General features: G+C 40.7%; 1 protein-coding gene across 7 annotated transcripts in view; it reads left to right on the top strand.

The window, feature by feature from the left end:
- The window catches only part of mypn (myopalladin), a 129,795-nt gene that overhangs the window by 465 nt on the left and 102,339 nt on the right, over nt 1-26,991 (top strand). Inside the window, exons 1-3 of one of the 7 annotated variants that reach the window (XM_033034250.1) lie at nt 8,620-8,831; nt 13,795-13,950; nt 15,156-16,109. The exons of 1 other annotated variant lie outside the window; for it this stretch is intronic. In XM_033034250.1, coding sequence (XP_032890141.1) covers nt 15,157-16,109 — 953 coding nt within the window. In that variant the 5' untranslated portion in view covers nt 8,620-8,831; nt 13,795-13,950; nt 15,156. Of the gene's footprint in view, nt 1-1,322; nt 1,346-8,585; nt 8,832-13,794; nt 13,951-15,155; nt 16,110-26,991 lie in introns of those variants that run through there. 5 more of the 7 variants (XM_033034249.1, XM_033034248.1, XM_033034247.1 and 2 more) reach the window with 5 other exon arrangements.

The following is a 26,991-nucleotide window of genomic DNA, read 5'->3' as shown; positions in this document are numbered from 1 at the left end:
TCATGTTACAGCCAGATTATAAATAAATATCTGTTTTACATCAACTTTAATTCAAACTATTAATTGGCAACCAAACTGAGTGCTGTGAGATTCCAATATGTTTTGTTTAATAAGTTAGAACACACCTATTGATAAAAAATTTATGTTGCCTCGAAACAACTTAACCTTTGTACGTTAATATAATTTATCTGCTCATTCCTAGAGAACGGTTTAAAAGACGAAGCTTGATAGTATCTTCTGTTACTATTGATAGTATTGATAGTGTAACCTAAATATAAATAATATTTAGTTTGTAATTTTAGTGTTTGGTTATGTTGAGTGATCAATGCCTCTTCTGCTTGAGTTTTTGGTGTTGCTCACTGACATACCTTCTATAGTTTTAAATACTAAGGGTGGTGGATTTCTGAGTATTGTCAGTTACAGATGAGAGTTACTGGAGAAACACAGCTGATACTGTCTTTCAAAAGCTGGGCACTTTAGAAATTTGTGGTATTTAGAGTGCAAATTTTGTGTGATTACTGAGAGATAAGCAGAAACTGGTAACATAGAAAGAATATTTATGCTGCAATGTGACAGGTAATTTATTCTGACAGTGTGAATCTATGCAATAGGATAATGTTCATTGTTACATTTGATTCAGAAGTACTTGAATGAAAAATTACTTATGAAATCTATGTGAAGACACTATTTACGTATTAAATATATTATGGTTATCTTATTGACCAAATTTTAATAGGTTATGATGAATATTATGGTGTTGGAGTCCTTATGTACAAAAGAAAAGTGAAGAGTTTTGTTTAGAAGAGGCATTTCTTAGTATTTTATAGTTATATTTATTTAAAGACAATACCTCAAGTATGGTGAACTGCTGCTCAATTCTGATGTTTGCTGAGACAATGTTGGAGGCAAATCAAAATTAAAAATTAGAAATATCAATAATCACCTGGTGTGGCCACATTTCTAAATGGTACCATAGACTTTCTAACTCCAATACAGTATATTTAGATTTTATTGCGATTTTATTGTCTGAAGAAGGGTCTCGACCCGAAATGTCACCCATTGCTTCTCTCCAGAACAGAGCCTCGATTTCTCTCATCCAGGATTTCTTACTCCAGCCTGCCTTGTCACTCACTCTAACAGGAACATGCATACCTTGAGCTCCAGCTATCATCCCTTAAAAATGTCCTATTTGCTGGACTTTTATAGGGATGTTATAAAGCCTAGTTATTCTATCATGTTGACCTTCTGGGAACTGTGCTGTGCATATTCAGACTATTTGATCTGATTTATTCCCAGGTTGAAGAACCAAATGATTTTCTACATGCATTGAAAAATCAGGTGTAAGGTTAGTACTCACGGCTCGTGTCTGGATTGTAAATAATACAGTTCAAACTTCGAAAATAAATGCGCAGCTTGCCTTCTTAGACATTGCAGTAGAAAGAAGAGAATATATTTTTAAAAGAATTAAAAGCAACTTTTTCATATGATTTCATGAAATCTTCTGAGATGATCAGATATCAATGACTAGACTAAGTGGGACCCATTGGGTCCCAGTCATATAGGAGGCCTGGTCCCCCAACGCAACCCATTCCTCAACGCAATTTTCCACCACTCACCCATTCCCCCAATGCAAACCGTTCCCCCAACGCAATATTCCATCACCATCACTCACCCATAGCCCCTAACTGCGCAAGCATGGCTCATTTCCCCTCATCCATGAGCACTTCCTCCCCCTCCCCTTCATGTGTGGGAGGGGAGGGAAGTGGGGTGTGTGGCAGGCGGGCGGGGGGGGGGGGGGGGGGGGTGGGGGGAGGGAGGCAAGGTGTAGGAGGGTGGAGATGGTGGTGTGAGGGGAGGGGGACTGTGTGGCAGGGAGGAGATGGCCAGAATTTCTGAACTAATATTTGCATTGCTCAATTGATTCAACATGTGGTGTATTGTGCATATCCTGAGTATCTTCCCTGGCATTGTTCAGGTCCACAGTGTACAAGTCTGAAGTTTCTTTATGGTCTATTAATTTGACCCTGTCCAAACATATATATTTTTCTCAGAGATATGTGCAATATTAATTGTTTGTTGATGAGACTGTGCTCTCGTGTCCCTCGTCTTCTCCCTTCTTGTTCTCTGGATAAATCAATTTGTCGAGTGCGAACAACAAACCGCATTTTATTGTTTTGAATAATTATTATGTGACCTATGTTGGAGTCTCGAGAACCAAGATGGTGAACCTGTACAAACTAATATATTGCTACTTTCTGCAAATTTATATTTCTCACTGAATTATCAAAACACTGCCAATGAGAAACAATATAGAAAAAGCTCAAATACTCAGTGCATGGTGGTGAATGCTGGGATTGGTATTGGTTTATTATTGTCATTCTGTCATTGTCATTATTTGGTGTATTTTGTGCAGATTTGGAGTATTGCATGCAGTTTTAGTCGCCCTCTTCCAGGAAAGATGGAGGCTTTGCAGAAGAGGTTTACCTGAATGCTGCCTGGATTAGAGGGTCTTCGGCTACAAGGGAAAGCAATCTAAGTTTTTCCAATCTCTCATTGTAGCTGGAGACACTCTAAACCAGGCAGCATTCTGGTTGAGGAGATACTTGATAGAAGTATACAAAATTATGAGAGGCATAGACAGGGTAGACAGTCAGAACCTTTTTCCTAGGGTGGAAATGCTCAACATTAGAGGGCATAGCTACGAGGTGAGAGGGGGAAGGTTTAATGTTGATGTGCGGGCAAGTTTTTTACAGAGAGAGTGGTGGGGGCCTGGATCACATTGCCAAGGGTGGTGAGGGGGGCAGATGCGATAGAGGCGTTGAAGGGGCTTTTAGATAGGCAAATGTAAGTTAAAGGAATTGAGAGATATGGATCATGTACAGGCAGATGAGATCAGTTTAACTTGACATCATGTTCGGCACAAACATTGTGGGCTGAAGGGCCTGTTTTCAAGTGTTGTTCAATAAATCACCAGATTCAGACAACAGTTTGATTCACTCAGTAATTTATTACACTACTAAATAAGGCACGTACACTCAAGTATCCCCAAATATCCCCAAACTCACTCGCAAACTCATCAGAGCTTGCCCCAGGATGTTTCGTTGTTGATCACCTGGCATCGTTCGCGACATAGTTCAAGGCTGAGGTTCTCTCACCGAAAGAGCGCCCAACACCATCCTTTATGGCATTTCTTATCAGAGCAGACCGTGCCACTGTCCCTCCACGAGCCAATCATAAGCCCCCCTGTCTGCAACGTTTCAGCGTTACTGGCGGCAGAGAGCGTGGGTGGTCTACCCAACTATTGCTGTTGTGTTTTGTTCACCAACGCTACGCTTTCCCATAGAATGGCCTGGGAAAGGCTGCGTTCCCAGACAATGCGAGTCCCCACACTTGGACAGGTGCAAGATCAATTCTAGGAGATAATACGTTTGAATCTTGTTTTCAAGAGTCTATGGAATATAGGGCTGCTAATTTAGATGATAACTCCATTCCACATTTTAGCTGAAATTGTTTGTTTAACCCTTACACTACACTCCACGCCTTGGAGTATTCAGCCTAAATTAGCTCCCATCTAACTACATGTTACTATACAAACAATATAAATCAAAAGTACAGTATAATAATTATATCTCTATGAATGTGAGGTGATTATGTGTCAAACTAACTATCCATGCCGTAATGGCATGTGTTATGTGTTCTTTCAGACACCGAGCTAGTCTCGGATGTCTCTGTGAAAGCAAAGCTTATCTCAATGGCGTTGCAAGCATCCCCATGTACTGGCCCTTTTTAATCAGCCCAAGCATGCAAAGTGGTGTTTTGAACACAATTTCACCTCACATTAATCCCATACACCCCAAATCCCGTTGCATTCAGCCCACAGGTTCAATACCACCCATCCACCCTCTTGGCATTCCTCACAAAGCAGTAGGGAAGTGCACAATTGCAGAATATTATGCTAACTACAACTAAAACAAGCCCAGTCACCAGCGATTGCATAATAATATGCCCCCAACCTCTGAATACCCAAGACCACCAATTCCACCATGCGCTCTCCCTGGCCTCCTCGTGCAGCTGTTTACCAACGTTATTCAAGGCCTCAACCTGTTGTCGCATGTGGGCCACCAGGTTTGTAATGTTTTCACTGGCATCCGGTATGTAAGTGTAGCATTCTCTCCCTATGATGGCACAAATCCCCCCTTTCTCGGCTAGTAGGAAGTTCAGGGCCATGCGATTCTACAAGGCGACAGTTCGTATTGCCACCATTTTGGCACTCGGGGCTGGGATAGCCTGCCTTGCCTCTACTAGCCCCAGAGTGATCCTATTGTCTGATGTGGGACATGTGCACAAACTCAGTTTACTTCGGTACGCATGCAGGAGCGAGAGATAGGCGTTTGATTCCGTGCGGACACGCGGTGCAGCAACCAGCACTGCCAGAAGTATCAGCCCACCCCATCGGTATACATGATGCGCCTCGCGGTTGTTCTGTAGAGAGAGGGCGGAGCAGGCTCACTCTCGCCTGGTTAAGCGCTGTAAAGGTAGACTTATACAATAGGTTTATCCTCCCCGGTCACCTTAAGCCACTGCGTATTGCGCTGCACAAATAACTTCCCCCTAGTGAGGGGGTCCCCGGCCGGGGACCGAAACCCACACCTTCTGGGCGTCTTCCTGATGTTCCTTCGTTGGTGTGGGTCACCTGGCTCGACTGCAACAGCCAGATGTTGGCTCATGGGTGTCCCCCCTGCAACAGGTCGTTGGTTCAAGTTGTTTACTGCTTTCTGTAACACAAGGGCACCTTGAGCACGTGGGAGGAGGTTAGTGTATGTATCTGCTCTTTTAGTAGACCAAAAAAACCGCTTTGGTTTGGGCCCTGGACCTTAGCTGGGTTATCTGCCCACCCACGGGATTTAAGGTGCAGAAGGAGGGAGTCAAGGGCCTCTGCCACAACCTCTTCACTAGTGCCCTGCAGTAAAATGTCATCGATGTAGTGGGACACAGCGACCCCATCGGGGAAGGTAACCTTGGCTGGATCATGTGCAATAAGGCCGTGGCAGAGGGTGGGGCTATGGACATACCCCTGCAGTAGAGGTGTAATGTCGTCCAGCCCAGCTAAAGGCAAATTGGTCCTGGGAATTGGGAGCAAGAGGGATAGAGAAAAAGGCATTGGCAAGTTCAAGTGCAGCATCCCAATTTCTCCCCTTCCTGCTCACAATATCCTCAGCAACGGTGACACCATCCGGCACAGCGGAAAACAGGGGAGAGGTCTTTTTATTCAACTGGCGGTAATCGATTGTCCGCACGGGCCAAACATGGCTGTTATAGAGGGAAACCGAGGGACGGATAACCCGTGACTGGAGAGGACCTCGGACTGTCTCACCAATTTCCTTGGTACCACCCGGGACACGATATTGGGCAATATGGACCACAAGAGGACGGTGGAGGAATATACAAGGGCTCCCATTTTGCAGATCTCACTAGTAAAATGTCATTGATGTAGTGGGACACAGCGACCCCATCGGGGAAGGTAACCTTGGCTGGGTGGTAGCAACCTCGTGGGTAGTTTTAATGGTGGTCCCGCGTAACACGTCTGAATCTTGTTTTCAAGAGACTATGGAATGTAGGGCTGCTAATTTAGCTGATAACTCCATTCTACATTTTAGCTGAAATTGTCTGTTTAACCCTTACACTACGCCGTGCTGTACTGTTCTATGTTCTATGTGTACTGAGATCCAATGAAACTCTTTCTCGTGCATGCTATCCAGGCAAATCAGACATACCTGAGCACTCCAGAGCAAAACAGCACCAACAACAGTGCAGAACATAGTGTTACAGCTGCAGACAAAATGCAGGTAGAAAAATAATGCAAGAACCACAACAAGATTTGGAGATCTAGAATTTGTCTTAGTTGATGAGAGCAGATGGCAGTGCAATGAAGAATCTAAAGTTAAAGTGGAATATGGGGGTGAAAGTGGTGGTGGGGGCGGTTAGGCTTGGCGAACTATGTGCTGACATTTGTTTCCTTTAATAGGCAAATCTAGATCTGGGAACATTGTTTCAAAATAAGGATTCACCCATTTAAAATATTGATGAGAAAGAATTTCCTCTTCCAGAAAGTTGTGATATTTGGAATTCATCACGCCAGATAAGTGTGGAGGCTGAATCATTGAGTCATGGAGTCATACAGCACTGAAACGGGCACTTCAGCCCTATACGTACATGCTGACCAAGATGCCCTGTCTACACTGGTCCCACCTGCTGGCATTTGGCCCATCTCCCTCCAAACCTTTCCGATCCATGTACCTGTTCAAATGCCTTTTAAATATTGTTATAGTACCTGCCTCAATTACTTTTACTGGCATCTTGTTCCATATACCCATCACCACTGTGTGAAAATATTGCCCATCAGGTTTCTGTTAAATCTTTCTACTGTCCACTTAAACCTATGACCTCAGGTTCTTGATTCCCCTGTTGTGAGCAAAAGACTCCGTGCATATACCCTACCTATTCCCCTCATGATCTCATACTCCTCTTTAAGATTATCCCTCATCATTTTGTGCTCCAGGGAATAAAGTCCTAGGCAGCTCAACCTCTCCCTATGACTCAGGCCCACAAGTCCTGGCAACATCCTCGTAAATCTTCTTTCCAGCTTAACAGCATCCTTCCTATAGCTGGGTGACCAAAACTGAACACAGTACTCCAACTGTGACATCAACAACGTATTTTACAACAGTAACATAACGTTCCAATTTCTATGCTCAAGACCCTGACTTGATGAAGGCCAATATACCTAAAGCCTTCATGACCACCTACACTTGCAAAGATAAAAAGTGCAAGATAAGATAAGGATAGAAGAGGCATGAAATGAGAAAGAATATAGATGGAAGGAGACGGAGGAAGGGGAATGGGAGAAATTAGCATGTATCCAGGTGGGGGACAGGGAAGACAGGAAAAGAGGGAGAGGGGCTGTTTGTTGATCACCTAAAATTGGAATATGCGGTTAGCTTACAACCTAATGGCATGAACATTGAGAAACTGCAGGTGCTGGTTTACAAAAAAAAGATGCAAAGTGCTGGAGTAACTCAGCAGGTCGGGTGGCATTTCCACAGAACATGGACAGGTGACATTTTGGATTGGGTTCCTTCTTCAGGCTGATTGTGTGTTGGGGGGGGGGGGTGAGGAAAACTGGAAGAGATGAGGAGCAGGACACAGCTTGACAGGTAGTTGGTTGGTACAGGTGATGGGCGGGGGGGAGGGGGGGGTTAGGTTTGATAGGCAAATGGTGGACAAAGACTAGAAATGAAAAGAGAGAAGGTGAGACAAAAGGATTGAAAAGTTCCGAATTGTGAAGCTAGAAGAAGGAATGTAGGTGAAAGGAGAGGTATGGACCATATATGCCTTCCAATATTAGCTCGGGCTTGAAATATAAGAGCAGGGAGCAGAAACAGACCCCTAAGCCCACCAACTCCACGCCAACCTTCAATCAACCGTTCACACTGGTTCTACGTTATCCCCCTTTCTCATCCACTCTGCACACTTGGGGCAATTTACAAAGGTCAATTAACCTACAAATCTGCACGTCTTTGGGGTGTGGAAGGAAACCGTAGCACCCGAAGGAAACTCCCAATGTCACAGGGAGAATGTACAAATTCCACACAGTCGGCACCTGAGGTTAGGATTGAACAAAGTTTCTGATGCTGTGAGGCAGCAGTTGCCACCCATTATAGCCCACTGTTATAAAACATTGCTTAGGCCTCAGTTGCAGTATTATGTACAATTCTGGTTACTACCCTATTACAATATGTAATTACATTGGAGAGGGTGCAGAGGAGATTCGCCAGGGTATTGCAAAGGCTGGAGCTTTTGGGTTCCGAGGAGAGAGTGGGCTGGCAGGGTTTATTTGCCTTGGAATGGAGGAGGCTGAGCTATACAAAATTATGAGGGACATAGGTAGGGTGGATAGGTTTTTCCCCTGAAGCAGAGGTGTCTGAAATTAGATAGCAAAGGTTTAGGGATAAGGGGATGTGAGGAAGACCCTTCTTCACCAAGATTGGAATTTGAAACACACTGCCTGAGTGGCTAGTGGAGGCGTGTACTTTTATGACATTTAAGAAGTATGGGCACTTAAAATGCTAAGATGTAGAAGGCTACAGACCAAATGCTGGGAAATGGGATTAGTATAGTTGGTCGACATGAACATGTAGGGCCGAAGGTCTTGATCCTGTTGTGTATGTCTATGTCTAAATCAGCATTCAAATCTTTGCCTCTGAAACAACTGACATGTCATTCCTATTTTTAGTAGCAACCCACTTGTTAAACAGTCATTGGAGAACATAACGAAACATGCTTCTGTATTTTATCTACAGTATACTCTTTAGAATTTTTATAACTTGCAGGGAAGTAAGTATGCACTCCCATTTCCCATTTATTGAGGATCAACACTGACCAGCCAGTCAAGATTTCTGGAATGTTCACAAGAGAATTTCTAAAGGTTCAGCTACTGAATCGATGCCTTAGGTGCTGCTATACTTTACTCATAACCTCCTATCCAATGAGGTGTGACAGTTGCCAGACACGTGGTTTGACCTCCCAAAAATATCTTCAGACTCAGTGTGCTGACAAATGTAACTGGTACTGTGGTGACAGGTTACCCAGTGCTTCTTCCCACTATCTCATCAACGTCAAGGTTAACTCTGTATCAACCTCCGGACTGTTAGTTTCTCTTGTCCCGGGGGCCTGCAGGATTGCAGTGCTGCCCTCCTTTCATCTACAACTTTTACAGGGTACCTTCCACCGCTAGATTTTCATGTCATACCATCCACTGGGCCAGTCAGAAGGTATTGTTTTAATAGTTTAATGCAGAATTGATGACTTAAAGTGTTAATAGAAATCAATGTTGAAATGTAAGTAACTTGCTCTTTGAATGGTAACTCACAGAACGAAAAATATTTGACAGACCACTGTATTTCTGCTTAACAGATGCAACTGTTAAATTCCAGTGCTGGGATTCTTATTTAAACTTTGTCGTTGGATTTTATTTGGGTTTGAGCTCACGACTTTTCACAGGGTATATTTTTATCTTGTTAAGAGGCTAAACCTCTTGCTGTTTTGCGATTTATCACACATGCCTTAGATATCAGTGACATCACGGCTTTTATAGAAAGATTTCATTTCCAAGTACATCATGAGAACCATTTCTAACATTCAGTTTATATCTTGATCACTATTTGAAGCAACTTTAAGGTGAATCAAATGCTGCTTTGATTTTTGTGTAGTAAAATGATATCACAGACTATAATTAGATGAATGCTTAGGGTATTTGCTCACAAAATTTACATACACAACAGCTGCAGAAAGAGCTCTGTTGGAAGGGCAATGTTTCCTCTGCTGTTCTCTGAGATTTGAGTGTCAGTAACATGTGGTCAACCCAAAGAGATCTGTACCAGTAACATAGTCTAGGACTGCAGATTTTATGCCCTCAGCCTGCATTTTATGCATAGAATGTTCAGTTTCAATCATGAAGGAAAAAGCCTCACCTAAATCTGAAAACAACGTTTCAAAAAAGATACCCTGCCAGTAGAGTATATGATAAATTATGATGTTACAATTTATCTCGACCAATTATTCCTTTATTCCTTTATTGATGTTGGATAATTAATAACATTGCAATTGATTTTTAAATGAGATGTATAAAATAGGATATCTAAGGCTAGAATGTGGAAATCTACCAGCTTGAAAGCATGGACATATACTGAAATAAGTAGGCAGAGAGAAGCTAATAGAATTTAAAAACAAAAATTGCATTACCCATAGATTTATTTTTGTGGAATGTGGGCTTTACTGGCAAAGCCAGCATTTTTTCCCCATTTCTTTAATTGCCCTTGAGAAGGCATTGAGCCACATTTATTAATTTTTGCAGTCTTAAGGAGTTAAGATATATTTGAAAGATAGGATGGCAAGTGACTTGGAGGTAAATTTGTAGATGGTATGTTTTCTTGGTGATAGAAGTTGTGGCTTTGGGAGTATTTGCAGATGGTATGTTTTCTTTGTGATAGAAGTTGTGGCTATCGGAGTGGTCCAGCAGAATAACTGCAATGCATTTTGTACATGTACCCTGATGCTAATATGTATCATTGGTGAAGAGAATTAATATTTAGGATGATTAATGGCGCTGAAGTGCCAATCTAGAGAGCTGCTATGTTCCGGGTGAGGTTGAGCTTATTGGGTGTTATTTGAGCTGCACACTTCCAGTTAAGTGGAGAATATGCTATTGTGCTCCTGACCTATGGTTTGTAGACGGTGGAAAGACTTTGGGGTATCAGGATACGAGTTATTTGTAACAGGATACTCAACCCCTAACCTGCTTTTAGAGCCACAGTTTTCTGTGTCCAGTCATGTTGTGTTCCTGCTCAATAGTAATCCCTACTCTTCTAAAAAATGTGTTGGTAAGGGACTCAATAAAGGTAATGTATTTGAACATCAAGAGGAGGTTATTTATCACCTGCACTTTTGTGATGGGAATATTACATGTCACTTACCAACCCATGCCTGAATGTTCTCTGGGTTTTGCTTCATGCCAGCATAAAATGCTTCATTCATTGAGTAGTTGTGAATGGAATTGCGCTTTTTGGAATCATCAGAGAGCAAATCACTTCTGACACGATGGAAAGAAAATCATTAAAACAACTAGAGATAGTGAGGCCTAGGACACTGTCATCTTGAACTCCTGCAATAGTGTTCCCAGGCTGGGATAATTGACCGTCAATAATGCCAACAATCTTCCTTTGTGCAAGAAACAATGCAACAATTGGAGCATTTTCCCCTTGATGCAGTTCGACTTTGTTTTTGCCAGTGTGCCTTGATTTGTCAAATGCCGCCTTGATGTCAAAGACAGTCACTCTCATCTCAAATCTGGAATTCCACTTGTTTCATATTTGGTCATGGCTATGGTGAGATCTGGAGCTAAGTGAACATGGGAAAGCCCAAAATGGATATCAGTAAACATGTTAGTGGAGAATAGATATTGCTTGAAAGCACTGTTGATGATATATTTCATAACTTAGTGGATGATTGAGAATTGACTGGTTTGGAGGTAATTAGCTGGAATAGATTTGTTCTTTTTTGTGATAAGGACATACCTGACCAGTTTTCCATATTGTCGGCTTGATATCTGTAGCTCTCAGCCATTTCCTGATATCAGATGAAGTATCTTCTGTTATGGTGACAATCTGAGCAAGAAGTATGTCATTGACATGATACCTCCAGCTGAATTTGGTTGTGAATGTTTTAGCCTTGTCTTCAGCATTTGTGTTCCCCTTTTAGTGAGAATGGAGATGTTCTAAGCTCCATTAGCTATTTAATTGTCCACCACCATCCAGCACTGCAGAAGTTTGATCTAACCCATTGGTTGTGGGATGTTTTGCTTGATATTTTTGCTGCTTAGCATGCAAGTAATCCTTTGTTGTAGTTTTGCCAGGTGAGCAGATATGCCTTGTGCTGCTCTTCTGCATCCCTCATCAAAACAAGGTTGATCGTCTGGTTCCTTACAACAATGGGCAGAGTAATTTGATGGACCATGAGGTTACAGATTGTGGTGATGTATATTAGAGTGGTAAGTACTTAAAGCAAGGAAACAGGCTCTTTGGCATATCAGGTTTGTGAGGCCTTCAATCATCCTTTTACACAAATGCTACGTTAGTTCCTTTATTTTTCACCCTATTTTTCATCAGCTCCCTATTGTTTTCTGAATAAATTACTTCTTTGACAACTTGAAAGCAACTGACCAGAAATGAAACTTATGAAAATTAATGTGATTTTCAGAAGCAAAGTTATTTAAACACAATGCCTACAAAATGAAAATAAATGCAATAGAACAGCATAGAACAGTACAGTACAGGAACAGGTCCTTCAATTCACAATGTCTGTGCCGAACATGATGCCAAGACCAAATCTCATCTCCCTGCACGTAATTCTTATCTCTCCATTCTTTGAATATCCATGTGCCTTTCCAAAAGTCTCTCAAATGCCACTATTGTATTTGCCTCCACCACCATCTCTGACGGCACGTTCCAGTCCATCACCACCCTCTGTGTAAAAAAAAAAAAACTGTTCCGCACATCTCCTTTAAGCATTGCCCTTCTCAATTTAAATATGCCCTTTAGTACTTGATATTTCCACACTGGGAAATAAGTTCTGATTGTGTAATGATTAAAAAATAATTAGAATGGGAATCGGGCAACTACAATACATAGACCTCAGCTCAGACGTGCTGGGTTTATATTTGTTTACTGCCCCAAGCTCCTACTGGGTGTGAAGGGAATTCCTTTGTTTAGCTTCCCAGTATTAGTATTACACCCACATAAAACCATAATGGAGCTTTTACTAGATGAAAGCATGTCCCCAATTGTAACTCCAAGTAGCATTTGGAGCAGGTGACCTTTGGTTTTACTTTGTGGTAAATTAGTGAAGTCTTAAAATGGCAACGTAATTGTCTGCCACCATCAGTTCACATCTGGATATTTTTTATAGCTTGGACATAATGATCCATATATACCTCTGCTGGCATCCAGCTGTTCACACTACCTGCCTTGCCGAGAAACTTATTTTTAGGAGCCACTTTTGTAGAAGTGCTGCTGACTCTGTGCTCTGTGGACCCAGATTTAATTCTGACCTTCAACACTGTCTATGTGGAATTTGCCCATTCTCCCTGTGACCGTATGAGTTTCCCTCAAGTGCATTGGTTTCCTTACAAATCCTCGCATCTATGCTGGTGGTTTAATGGCTAATGTAAACAGTCCTTTTGTATAGTAAGTGGAAAAAATAAATCAAAGGGAAATTGATACCCTTGCGATCGATAAGTTCAAGCAAAGAGAGGGAGAATGAGACTGGTGGCATTAGCTCTGCTGGGAGTCGACATTGACCCATTGTCACTAATGGCCTCCTGTTTTAGGTTATGTAAGTGAATAAGAAATGAGAATAAACATTGATAAATCTAATGGAGAAGCCTGAAACGAGAAGTGCCAATTCAAGTTAAGTTGAGTTTATTGTCATATGCTCAAGTAAGATGTGGTACAGGTACATGGAAATCTTGCTTTAAACAGCATCATGGGCACATAGACTCAGACAACATACAAAACATACATTACACAAGACAATGAAAAAAGGACGATTGTGGGCAAAAGCAAGGCACAAGTGTAAAACTCAATTGGAAAACAATTCCATGCTCGTGCAAGAGGTGGTCCTTGGTGTTCTGTTGCTGTGGTATGATTAGGTTTGCGCAGGTCAGTTCAAGAATCTGATGGTTGTAGGAAAGGCATGGCAAAGATGGTGGGGATCTTTGATGATATATGCTGCCACCTTGAGACAGTGTCTTATGTAGTTACTTTAGGACATTGGGTAGGACTGTGCCTGTGATGGATCAGGCTGCCTTGGGAGATCTGGAGAATCAATCCTGCTTTCTTTAGCCCTCAAAATACTAAAAACAAACTTCGGGCTATGGATGTTTCTCCCAGAAGGTGTGACTCAGTGGAAAAGACATTACTCAGCCATAAATCCATAAAGTATATCATCAGCGATTGCTTTGTTTATTTTTAACAAGGCCCAAATACTTTCTGGTGAGAAAACTGACGATTTTGAAACCAGTGATTTCACCCATCAGCTGTAGCCCGATTTGAAGCAGGAATATGCTTCTTTAAGTAAGATTGAGCAGACTTTGCTGCTGGACTGGTGCATGAAGTAAATAGCCGGCCTGATCACAATTTCTAAAATGTCTCATGTTTTCCTCGTGATTTGATCGAGTAGAAGATCGGATAGAAGATCAAGGCAAAGATGGAATATCTTCCTGCCAAGAACCAAGCTAATTCTGGACAACCATGCCCATCATGAACTTTGAGAAATTGACAGACCCACATCTTGAGCAGAAATGGTTTTGGTGACGTCTCATGGATAGTAAGCATGGTTAGCTCTCTCTCTCTCTTCACCACTTTTGCTTCAATATTTATCCACACAGATTGCCACTTGCTACTGCCCCTTCTCAGTAGTTGCACAACAAAAAGAAGCTCTGCACATCCGCACTGTCCTTTATAACATTCGCTTTTTGTCATTGCAGTTCAGGACTGCGAAGAGTATTGGAAAGAGGACTAAAACTGAAAACTAACCACCCATTTCATCGCGCTGCCAGATCTAAATCAGTGCTTTGTCACTTAGTGATGAGTAATATTTCTACCCAGTCATAAACTGGTGCGAAAAACACTATGACATGACTATCTTAAGTACCATCCCAGCTCTTAAGTCTTTTACTTTTTCTGTAGTCCTTCATGAAGTTGATCATGGAAGGGAATCCTTCAGGAAAGGCACTGCAATGAATTTGCTTATTTTCAAGTGCAGCACTGAGATTGCTGTTCCCAGCTCAATTTGAGAAAATCATAGATGATCTATTATGTCATAAGAAACCAAGTACCGATGGGCAGAAGGTGTCCAGTTGCAGAAACCTCCCAGTAAGCAGCTTGCCAGTGAATATGCCATTCAAGATATGAATTAAAGGATCCATGGGGTCACCATGCTTGCCTCACACATGCAGTAATGCCATGTGCCTGAAGGTCTTGTAACAAATTTTACCTCTGGTTCACCATTTCAGATGTGATTGCTTGACTCAATCACAATAATGACTCACAACAATCACCCAGCTTGCAAATGAAATTTGTGGCCCATACAGGCAGTCCTATATTTATTCAAATACAGGTACCAGGGACTGACACCACTTCAGATAGTTAAATGATTGAATTCCATATCATTTGACAGTCTGCCCTTAACTATCCTCATGATTCTGGGCTTTTGCAGCCTCCAAAACATTCACGTTGTTGTTTGCGACCTGTTAGCTGTGACAAATTCTCTGCTGATGTTTTCACTTTCTCTCTTTCAGTGAAGTCCAGAGCAAAACTGTGTATTTAGATCCCACCTCACCTCATGATAGTTTGTGAATGCCCCATTAGGTTAATGTTAAAGAGATCCAAAAAAAAGACTGGTACATGCCTAATGATAACATGTTGCATATGCATTTGTAAAGATAGCATAAATTTAAAGGATTTTTGGTTCACTTAACAACATTCGATTATTACAGCAGAAACTGAAAGTATAACTTGGATTTTTCTTATTCATGATAGAATGCAAGAAGATAACTGCGAAGCCTCCACCTCCATAACTCAGCTTCTGAGGGAGAGTTATTTAGCTGAAGTCCGAATACAACAAGAGCATGGCGAGAAAAGACGATTAGAAGGTCTCTCACAGCATTCTCACTATGGCAGTAAATCCGGGGATTCCCAGGATTTAGATGGTCAGGATGAATCTCCTGACCTATCTGCATTTTTGAGCCAGGAAGAATTGGACAAAAGTGTAGATTTGGCTCAGCAAGCTATTGGCCTATGCTCACATGAAGTGAACAAAGATGAAAAGCAGATCAATTTAAACATCCCCAACAAAGATTCTTCTGACATTTGCAAACCAACAGGGAACAAAAAAGTTTCAGAATTGAAAGGTTCCTCAGAGAAATCTAATAACATTTCTTATCAGTGTGAAAATTTCAGCAAGAGCTCCTGCAGCTCAAAAGAAATTTTCAAAGAATTAAAAAAGCAACCAAAGACCACTCCTTGCAATACAGAAAGTGAGTCCAAAAAAGATTACTTGAGTAAAGCTGCAGATTTCATTGAGGAGTTATCTTCGCTCTTTAAAACAAACAGTTCAAAACGAGTTAAACCTAGAACCTGTAAAAGCTCTCGAAGTAGGGCACAAGCAAAATCTCATTCACAAACTCAACATTCAAATTGGTCTGTTGATGAGAGGGAAAGGGCACACGTTCCATTTTCTGCACAAGTGTGCGATGAAAGCATACCAAAGCAAGAATCTGAAGAAATAGCACAGGCTCCAGTTCTCTCGGCTTCTACTGAAAAAATTACGATAGAAGCTGAAAACAATGAAGTTCAGTCAAAGCATTTATCTATTGAAGATACCAAAGGAGATCCACCACGATTCAGCCAGCGACTGAAGAGCAGGGAAGCAGCAGAGGGAAGCAGAGTCCAACTTGAATGCGTTGTGACAGGATTACCAAAACCTGAAGTGAGGTAACAGCCGTATATTTTCTGTATTGTTTTAAGAGCATACATTTTTGCTTGTTAAAAGATCCCTGTGTGTTCTGTGAGTAATTTATTGATCATAATATTAAATGTTTGGAAATGTGTGTTAATGCGCTTGATTCAAGTTTGGGTTGCAACTGAAAAGCCTTGGGCAAGCTGTGTGAAAAGTGAACCTGTCCTACATAGCAAAACACATTAAAACCTGCACCACATACATTGTATATTTTATTAAGCATATTGTATGTGCAGAGAGGGATGACATGGTGGGTACGTGAAAAGATGTTGTTAAGGCTAAAGATGAATATTTATGAAGAGAAATTGACTGAGCCTTTTGGCCCGAATCCCTTGAAACCATTTCTGTTCATGTACATATCCGAATATCTTTTAAATGCTGTTATAGGACCTGCCTCCATGATTTTCTCTGACAGCTTGTTCCATAAACTCTCTGTGCGAAGAAGTTGCACTTCGGGATCCTATTAAATCTTTCCCTTCTTACCTTAAACCTATATCCTCTGGTTGCTGATTCCTCTACGCTAGATAAAAGACTCTGTGTGTTCACCTTATCTAAACTCCCCTCATACATCTCTAGAAGATAACCTCTCAGTCTCCTGAGCAACAAATTATAAAGTCCTAGCCTCTCCCTTTCGCGAGTCCCGACAATATCTTCGTATATCTTCTCTGTACTCTTTCCACCTTAATGGCATATTTTCTATAGCAGAGTGACCAAAATGTGGGTGGTCAAATGGACTCCTGTATGCCATAATTTTGTGTGAATCTCTACGATTAGAATGATTTATGATTTGAAAGGGAACATACCTGTGGTGATTTTTTTTCCCAATCACCTACTACTGTTCATTTTTAGTGGCTGCAACAATGGCATTTTGATGGTGGGGAAATTAAATATTTAGGAGTCATAGGTGGAATACAAGAAAGTGGGTGGCATTTACCTGGACAGTATCAAGCTGCTTAAAAATCTGTTGGAGCTGCATCATCTGGATATTTAGCAGGTTTTCCATCACAATCCTAATTAGAGGACTATAAATTATGGAAAAACTTTGAGGAGTCAAGAGGTAAGTTACCTGCAGTCGGAAATCCAGCTTCTTAACTGCGCTCATCAGTGTTTATGTGGCTGAGCCAGTTGCATTTCTAGCCAATGGTGGGAGACTTGGTCATGGTAATGCTATTGACTGTCAACGATATGCGTTTAGACTCTCACTTGCTTTAGATGATCATTTCCTGATTCTTATGTGGTGCAAATGTATCTTGCCATTTATCAGACCATGGTATCATATTATCTAGGTCTTGCTGCATGCAGGCACAGATGATTTCATTTTCTGAAGAGCTGTATGTGAAAATAGGACATGCATTAAGATATTTTAGCTGGCATATCTCTTGCTCTATTATTATCATCAAGACGGGGGTGGGGTGGGGGGCATAAGAATATAACTACAATATTCTTTGTTAAGCTAAGTGACCAAATGCAAAATAGCCTAATTATCAATATCCTATCCACTAAAAGCAGGATAAATCCACAACGGTCAAGAACCAGTAAATATGTGTAAAGATTTGCATTAATGAAGCACTTTCTAGAAATCTAAAAACACTAGCTAATGAAGTAATTTTGAAGTGTATCAGTAGCCATTTTACACACAGTAATCTTTCACGAAATGCAGTGTGATAATCTCCAATAAGATATTTGGGAAATTATGGTTGCAGGAATAATATTAGCAATGATACCAAAGATAATTTATTTGCTTTGTTACAAAATAATAACCTGAGAATGGCATAACTAAGCACTGTACCAGTCCCTCTGTAAATGCTTCTGTAAGACTCCCGCTGAAGTGTCAATCTGGATATTTGTGCTGAAGTTACTGGAGTGGGACTTGAACTCAAAGCAATCTAACTCTGGCAATGAAAATGTAACCACTTGAGTCACAGCTGATATTGTTACTACAGTCTCAATATGTGAGACAGGAGGGATTGTCAATACTGCCTTTAATTCCCCTATATACATAATAGGTGCAGGAAAAGGCCAATTGTGCCTTGAAGCTGCTTCACCTTTCATAAGATCAACTTCAATATCAATTGTATCAACACCCTTTTCCTGAATCCCATTTCCTTTGATTCCTCTGATACCCAGAAATCTATTGTAGAATTAGAGTTTATCACAGGATCTCTCAGCGCAGAAATAGGCCCTTCGGCCCACCATGTCCTTGCTGACTGTCAATATTTTATAAAGTTGTACAAAAATGTCCCTGCTCTTGTATTTCAAGGTGCAGTTATTGAAGGTGGGCATCCCGTTTGCCTTCTCTTTCTGTGCTGACCTTGCTAACCTATCTCTATTAATTACATTTACCAGGACTGGTCTGTAGCCTGGGTGATTCATAAGCTTCTTTGGTTGCTTCTTGCATGTCTGTGAGGGAATCTACCTCTATTACCTACACAGGCAGCATATTTCAGCCATCACTGGAAAACCCTTCCAGAGGTCTGTTCTTTGTAACTTAGTCCTCACCTTAAATCTACACCCGCTGTTCGCAGACATTTCTGCCAAGGGGAAGTATGCCTTTACTATCTATCAATATTATCTATCTATGTCTCTGATAGTTTTGTGCACTTCCATTGTCTTCGCACAACCTCCTGTGCTCCAAGTTGAACAAACGTAGCTTCATTCAGTCCCTCCTTATAACTGAAGCATTTGACTCGGTCAACTTCTTGGTGAATGTTCTTTCCACTCTCTCTGGTGCAATCACGTTCTTCCTGTAGTGTATCGAGCAAAACTATGCATAATATTCTAGTTGTGGCCAACCAATGTTTTATAAAGTTGTACCAACGCTTTCCTGCTCTTGCATTTTATATCACTGCAGATGGTTGGAAGCATCCTGTGTGTCTTCTCTTCCTAAGCACTCCCTTTCAGGGATTGGTTTCAGTTTTGAATGAAGTCAATGCTAGTGACTCCACAATACTTCAAGTAAAGAATTCCAAAAGATTAACCAGCCTCTAATGAAATGTTCTTGTTACATCTGTCTTAAATGATCTACCTCTTATTTTGAGATTCAACCATGAGAATCCTGCTTCCTGTATCTAACTTGATGAGATCTCAAAGAAGTTTCAGTGAGGTAGTCTCTCAAACTTCCAAAGAATAGAAGAGTAGCCCACTCATTTTTTAAATTATATGGCACACCCACCATTCCTGCAATAATGAATCTTTGCTATACTCCCTTGGAAACAAGTACATTCTTTTTAGTGTGGAGATCAAAATTGTACTCAAATTGAAATGTTTTTAAATCTTGTATTCATATCCTCACGGAAGCAAGGCCAATGTACTATTTTATTTTCTAACTGCATGCTACATCTATATGTTAGCTTTAAGTGGCATACATACAAGGATGCCTGTCCCTTTGTACGTAAAAAAATCACAATGTTTCACCATTTAAAAAAAAACCCAGTCTAAATTGTTTCTACATTATGTTTTTACCTTTTTGGACTCCATCTGCTATGTTGTTGCCCTCCCGCTGAGCTTGAATATATATTCTCTTGAAGCCTCCTTGCATCCTTATCATCACTTTTAGTAAGTGTCTAGATATCATAGACACTATTATAGATTGACAAAGTTCGGCATGCTGGGCAGGTCTATAAGGTTGAGTAATGCACGTGGGATTTAAGGTGAGCTGTCTAATTGGATCCAAAATTGGCTTGGTGATGGGAAGGCCTCTGTGAATGTGGAAGGATGTTATTTTGATTAGAGGTCTATGACTATAGGTATTCTGCAGGGATTGGTGCTCTAACCATTGTTTGTGATATTTATTAGAAACTTGGAGATATGAGGTGTAGGAAGTAAGACAGGTATATTTATGGATGACATGATAGTCATGGGTGCTATGGAAAGCAAGGATGGTTGTCTAAGGCAACAGCAGGATACAGTTTGATGGAAAGTTGTTCAGAGAATTGACAGATGGAATTTAATCTTGAAAGGTGTGAGGTGATGTATTTTGATAATTTAAATAGCAGTAGGATATTGACAGTAAGCTAAGGAAAGTTAAAGAAAAGACAGAGCTTGGGGTTCAAGTTCATGGTACCCCGAAAGTGGCAATACAAGTATATTGGTTGATGAAGAAGGATTTATGAATGACATGCTATTTCCTTTGCTCCACAGATGCTGCTGCACCCGCTGAGTTTCTCCAGCATTTTTGTGTACCTTTCATGAATGACATGCTTGCCTACACATGTCAGAGCATAGAATATAGAGTTGGGACAATATGTTGCTACTGAACGAATGCTGGTTAGACCAAAGTTGGAGTATTGTGTACAGTTCTAGTTGCCATACTGTAGGAAGAATATAAATGTGAGTTAAAGAGTACAGAGGGGATTCACCAACATGTTGCCTGGATTGGAGGACATTATATGGAGAGAGATTGGATAGTGTGGGTTTGCTTTCCCTGAAGGTTGAGGGGTGACCCGAGAGAGGTATATAAAATTATAAGAGGCAGAGATAGGGTAGTCGGTCAGAAACCTTTTCCCATGCTGTCAAAAAGAAGTGGTCATAAGTATAAGGTGAGAGGAAGGAGATTCAAAGGGATTTGAGGGGAAAGTTAGATTTGTACAGAGAGTGGTTGATATCTGGAACTCGCCTTCAGAGGAGATGCTTTAATAGACATTTAGACAGATGCTTAAATAGGCCAGGCATAGAAGGATACATACCTAATATGGGCCAATGGGATTATTGTAGCTGGGCAAAATGTTCGGCTGAAATGTGATGGGTTGAAAAGCCCTTTCCTGAGCTGTGCAACTTACTGATTTTATGTCTCTATACCCTCCGGCATTGGAAAATATTTTGCTGGGTCAACCTATTATATCTATTCACTGTTTTCTATTTTCAGACGGACATGCTTTCAGTTCCATGCATTTCAGTTTTATATGGAGCACAAAGAATATGTTGAATTGCCAGTGCAGGAACAACATAATCATTCCCGAGACAGCTGCAAGGACTGGCAATTAAATGTTCCCAGGTTATAAAGTCAATAGGAAACAAAATAAAAATGACGTGTGCCTTTGCGATTAAGAATGATAGCAAGAGCGCTTATAGAAAATATAGCATAAGAGAGAATATTGCCAAAGATAAGCATTTTATGGAGAATTTAGTGAAAAGACTACAGGGAATGGGCATAGATTTTCCGATACCACCTGCAAAATAGCAAAATGTATAAATACTGAGATTAGACAATTTTTTTTTTTTTTAGCCACATAGCACAGAAGCAGGCCCTTCAGCCCACTGTGCCCAAGCCGACCATCAATCAAACATTCACTATGTTACCCTACTTTCTCATCCACTCCCTACACACTAGGGGCAATTTACAATGTAATTAACCTGAAAAGCCTCGTGTCTTTGAAGTGTGGGAGGTAACTAAAGCACCTACAGGAACCCACACGGGCACAATGAGAGTGTGCAAATCCTACACGGGCAGCGCCCGAGATCGAGATTGAACCAGGGTCTCTGGCACCATGAGACAGCAGCTCTACCAGCTGCACTACTGTGCTGCCTGAGTATTTAGAAATTTTGACATGTTTTTGCAGGAAGATTTAGGTTAATTTAAGCCAAGGGTGGTAAATTGATTTGGTCTGGTTAAAATTTAGCGGTAAAATTTTATCTGGAACAGTACAATAAACAGGTAGGACATATTGATTTTATTAATGAGTAAAATTAGCCTAATTTAGTTAATTGCTTAATAGGCCATGAACATATACTGTAACTAACAGCATTCATTATATCTAATAGCTATTACTAATATACATTATATGTTATAGAGCTATCACAATTTTGGAAAAATTAAAAATCTCTAAGTGCAGAATTTGTTAAATTGAATTAATACGTTAGTGCCTATAACAGCAACAGAAATTAGTAGAGAAATAGCAGACGGAGTTTAATCCAAGCAAATGTGTGGTGTAGCACTTTGGAATTTTGGATGTAAAGGGAAAATATATAATGAATAGCAAGATCCTTAACAGCATTGATAATAATAATAATAATAAATTTTATTTTTATAGCGCTTTTCTAAGACTCAAAGTCGCTTTACAATAGTAACAGACAATAGCAAACGGAGAAGCGGCGAACAAACAGCGCCAGCGTCCTCTCCGTGCAGGACATAAAGAAAGAATACAGACATAACAATAATAGACATTTAATCGGAATAACATATAATCGGAATATAACAAATAATAAAGACATCACAGAGACACAAATTAAAAACAGAATTCAATCCAAAAACAGAAAATCAAAAACACAGTGTGAAGAGAGAGCAGCGGCAACCAATTCGTGCCAGCGTCCACTCTCCCTTCACGGCAGCCATCTTGGACACAGACCTACAAGACTACAGTTAGACAAAAAAAAAAAATCATCCCCCCACAGTGGATAGAGTGTTCTTGGGTTCTAAGTCTATAACTCCCTGAATGGCAACACAAGAGTGGTAAATAATCCATATTTTATGCTTGCCTTCACTGACCAGAATTAACCAGAATGATGCACGCATTAGGTGATATTTGCTCTGGGGAGAGGATGGACAGACGTGGATAGTTTTCTCTAGAATGTTGGAGGTTTAAGGGAGACCTGATAGAAGTATATAAAATTATGAGAGGCATAGATAGGGTAGACAGTCAGGTGGTCAGTGCTTCAAATTGGCTGCCAGAGGTAGTGGTGGAGGCAGATATGATTTAAGAGCATTTAAGAGACTTTTGGATGGGCACATGGATATGCAGGGAATGGTGGCATACAGATTATGTGCAGGCATATTTGAGTTGGGCATGGCATCATGTTCAGCACAGATATTGTGGCCCACAGGGCCTGTTCCTGTGCTGTACTGCTCTATATTTTATGTTAACAACAAAAAGCAAAGATTACCGGAGGTTCACAAAGTTTGTGTACCGAATTCACACTCCAAAGGGACAAAATCCCGATGTCCCCCAGAATAACATGGTTAGCATAAAACAAACAGCAAATAAAGCATAGGCAACAGCAAAATATGTCTTTGCCTCTTCCTTTCCTTTTCCCATCCCCCCCGCCCCCCGACATCAGTCTGAAGAAGGGTTACCACCCGAAACGTTGTCTATTCCTTCTCTCGATAGATGCTGCCTCACCCGCTGAGTTCCTCCAGCATTTTGTCTGCAAAATATAGCAGGTAACTATGAGAAATACAATTTCAAAAGAAAACAAATCATATGATAAGAACTGTGAAGAACAAATACGATAGGAATTTGCAAAAAATATCAAAATTAATACAATCTTGGAAAAAACGCCAGTCAGGAACATTGTGATCACCAACACTCATAAAAAATGTTAACTGTCATTTTTTTCAATATGAATAAAGAAACAATAAAGATAATTAATTATTATTTTACACCAGTGTTCGAAAGAAATTAATTTTGAATCAGGACAGGCAACTCATAAAACTGAAAGAGAGAGATTCCCAGAATTATATGGTGTTTATCCTCGGCTTCAGAAGGAATTAGGTGAGAATGTTCAGATGTCCTAATTGCACAATTTCCTCGATTTGGGAATCATTTAATTCATTTAGATTGAAAATGAGGATTATGTGAATGTCATTTCACTATTATTATTGCACTATTTAAGACATATGAGAGATGAAAAATAGTGATATTAATAAACTACCAGATTATTTTTGGAGCTGATAACTAAGGACAGTAATTTATTAAAGCCAGCAAAGATCGACAAAATAAGAAGACTATCTCTGGTAGACAAAAATACTGGAGAAACTCAGCGGGTGCGGCAGCATCTATGGAGCGAAGGAAATAGGCAACGTTTCGGGCCCGAAACGTTGCCTATTTCCTTCGCTCCATAGATGCTGCCGCACCCGCTGAGCTTCTCCAGCATTTTTGTCTACCTTCGATTTTCCAACATCTGCAGTTCCTTCTTGAAGAAGACTATCTCTGATGGATCTGACTGAAATTTTGAAGAATTGATCGAGCAACAAATGCTATTATATGTGTTTACAGAAAAAATGTTCTAAGCTCTTAGTTTGCAAAAATTCTACCTCTGATAATTAAAGAAAAATTATTGACTGATCCCACCTATTTTAGGAAGTTGGTTGACATGAGAGAGAATAGAGATAATGCGCAATAGTTTATTTCACAGTGGTGTCTTGCAAAGTTCTGTGTTGTGGACTCAACTATTAAAGAATCAGTTCAGTTGATAGGTGGACACAGGACTGCCGTGAGGATAGGCTGCAGATATTCGATATATGTTGCTTTATGCAGATGGTGATGATACATGAGAATACTTTGGTGTACTTTCTCAGTAGCACAGTCTCATCTTAGGATCTCAATAGCACTCTCCATTGACCTGCTCTTATGCCATGACTCTGATTGTAGTTGTGCTCTCCAGCAAAGCAACAAGCCTAACTTGGAGGTACACAAAAAAATGCTGGAGAAGCTCAGCGGGTGCAGCAGCATCTATGGAGCGAAGGAAATAGGCAACGTTTCGGGCCGAAACCCTTCTTCAGCCTAACTTGGAATGAGGACCGAAGGAAAATTGCAGCAGCAAAAAGCAAAGTGCTGGAGGAACTTAATGAGCCAGGCAGTATCTTTGGAGGCAGAGGAATGGCCAATGGATCAAGATGCTGCATCAGGGTTTCGCCAGTCCTGCACCAGTCCCAAAGTATCAACTTCCCTCTGTCTCCATAGTCGCTGCCTGAACCACTGAGTTCCTCCAGCAGTTTGTTTTATGCTCCAGATTCCAGCATCTGCAGTCTGTTGTGTGTTTTCCAAATGAGGCTTGTTTATCTAAAGTAGCAGCTAAAGTATGTTGTGTACATCAGGACAAATATGTCATGGAATTGACAATGGGATTTTTTTTGTGGCTCTATCAGCCTGCTCAGGCAAGTCAGTCCTTCCATAGCCATCATTCCTTCTGCCTCTATGTTGGTTGGAAACCAAGTAGCACCACTTCCTAAGTACCTAGAATATTCAGTAGTAAAAAAAACTATGGTGACACACTCTCTTTAAATGCCAGAATTTAATATTTTTAATTGATTATTCATCTGCGGCTCAGACTGTTGCTGTCATGGGGATTCTCTGCCACCATAACTGACCCTTAACAACATATGCCTTGTAAATGATTGAGTTTCTGCCGAGTGAATCTTGGAATTTCAGAATCAGTGGTAATCCGCACAATGAGTTTCCTATAGTTTTGTGACAGACTCTGCTGGAATTATGATGGAATCTTCAGGCTTTCCCCTTAAATTCATAATGGATACATCTGCTAAAAAGCTGCTGAATAGTAAATTTTACATATGTGGTACTACTGTAGTACATTAGTTTATTTTTTAATTTGTATATTCTTACGATGTAGAGGAACACCACTGGCCTAACGATTCTTTATTGGCTGTCAGAGTAATCCCATTCCTTCACTTGTTTTTAGGTAACTCATTCTCTCTAACAGACCCATTAAATCCCCCCAGCCCCAGATACGCCTATCAGCTATCAACACGGGATGTGATTAAAAAAACTGGTAAGATCAGGGGTAACCTGCAGGAAAATAGTGTGAACGGGCAAACTTCACACAGACAGCATTGGTGGTGAGGATCAAACTTGGGTTGCTGGAGCTGAGAGGCAGCAGCATTGTCTGCTGTGCCACTCTGCCACCCTATCATGAGGAAAGGTACTGTCGCTGAACCGACTGAATACCGATCGAATATGAATGGTTTGATGCTTAATATCTTTTATGAACCAAGTATTGTAAGGAAATGCCATATTCTGCAGCTTCAGCTCCAGGGTGGCACGGTAGCACAGGGGTAAAGTTGCTACCTTGCAGTGCCAGTGCTGTCTGTACAGAGTTTGTATGTTCTCCCTGTGACCTGCGTGGGTTTTCTCCGGGATCTCCGGTTTCCTCCCACACTCCAAAGATGTACAGGTTTGTAGATTAATTTGCTTAGTATAATTGTAAATTGTCCCTAGTGTGTGTAGGATAGTATAAGTGTTCGGGGATCGCTGGTCGGTGCGGACTCAGTGGGCCGAAGGGCCTGTTTCCGTGCTTTATCTCTAAACTAAACTAAGTTGCAGACAGCTGCTGCTTGCCTTCCAACAGCCAGTAGAGCAAATAACTTGGATTGGAAATGTGTGTGCATAAGCAACCTTTCTCTACTCATTGGTTTCATTATTGAATGAAGAGGTTGTCCTGAATACTTTAGAATCACAGAACGTTCCAGCACAGGACAATCTGTTTTCTTAAACGATGCACGTTTGTATCTTTTTGAATCCAATATAAAGAGTTCTTCTATTTATTCCATTTATTCACTCAATCATTTATGATGTCCAAATTAAGGCTCCCTTCAGCTTCTTCCTCTATTATTAAGGATTTATCGACATGCATTCTAAAGTCCATTTCTTTTTACATGTTACTAAATATTTAGTAGATATTCTCTTGCTTTGTTGGACCTCACACCTCTCTGGATACCAGTTGTCACGTTTCTACCCAACTGAACAGACCTTCACCATCTGAAATAAAAATGTAAAATCTTGGTGGAAAGAGAAACAAAATTACAATTCAGGTTGAAGGTTATCAGAACTAAGAAGGAGAGAAAACAAGTTCTGGGCTAGTTCCATTTGCCTGCAACTGGCCAAACCTGTCCTATCCTTATATCTGTCCAAGTGTCTTTTGAAAGTCATATTTGTATTTGCTTCAATAGTTTCCTCTTGAAGGTTATTTCAGTTGAGGTCTATCCTCTGAGTGAAAAAAGTTGCCCTGAGATCCTTCTTAAATCTCTTCCCTCTCACCTGAAGCCTATGCTCCCCAGTTTAAGAACCCCCCACTCTGGGGGAAAAAAATATTGTGAGCGTCCACTTTATCCATGCCACTCATGAT

The sequence above is a fragment of the Amblyraja radiata genome, chromosome 15 (assembly GCF_010909765.2).
Source record: "Amblyraja radiata isolate CabotCenter1 chromosome 15, sAmbRad1.1.pri, whole genome shotgun sequence".
In the NCBI taxonomy this organism is placed as follows: domain Eukaryota; kingdom Metazoa; phylum Chordata; class Chondrichthyes; order Rajiformes; family Rajidae; genus Amblyraja; species Amblyraja radiata.
The sequence above is the reverse complement of the archived record's forward strand: the minus strand, read 5'-3'. Positions and strand labels throughout refer to the sequence as shown.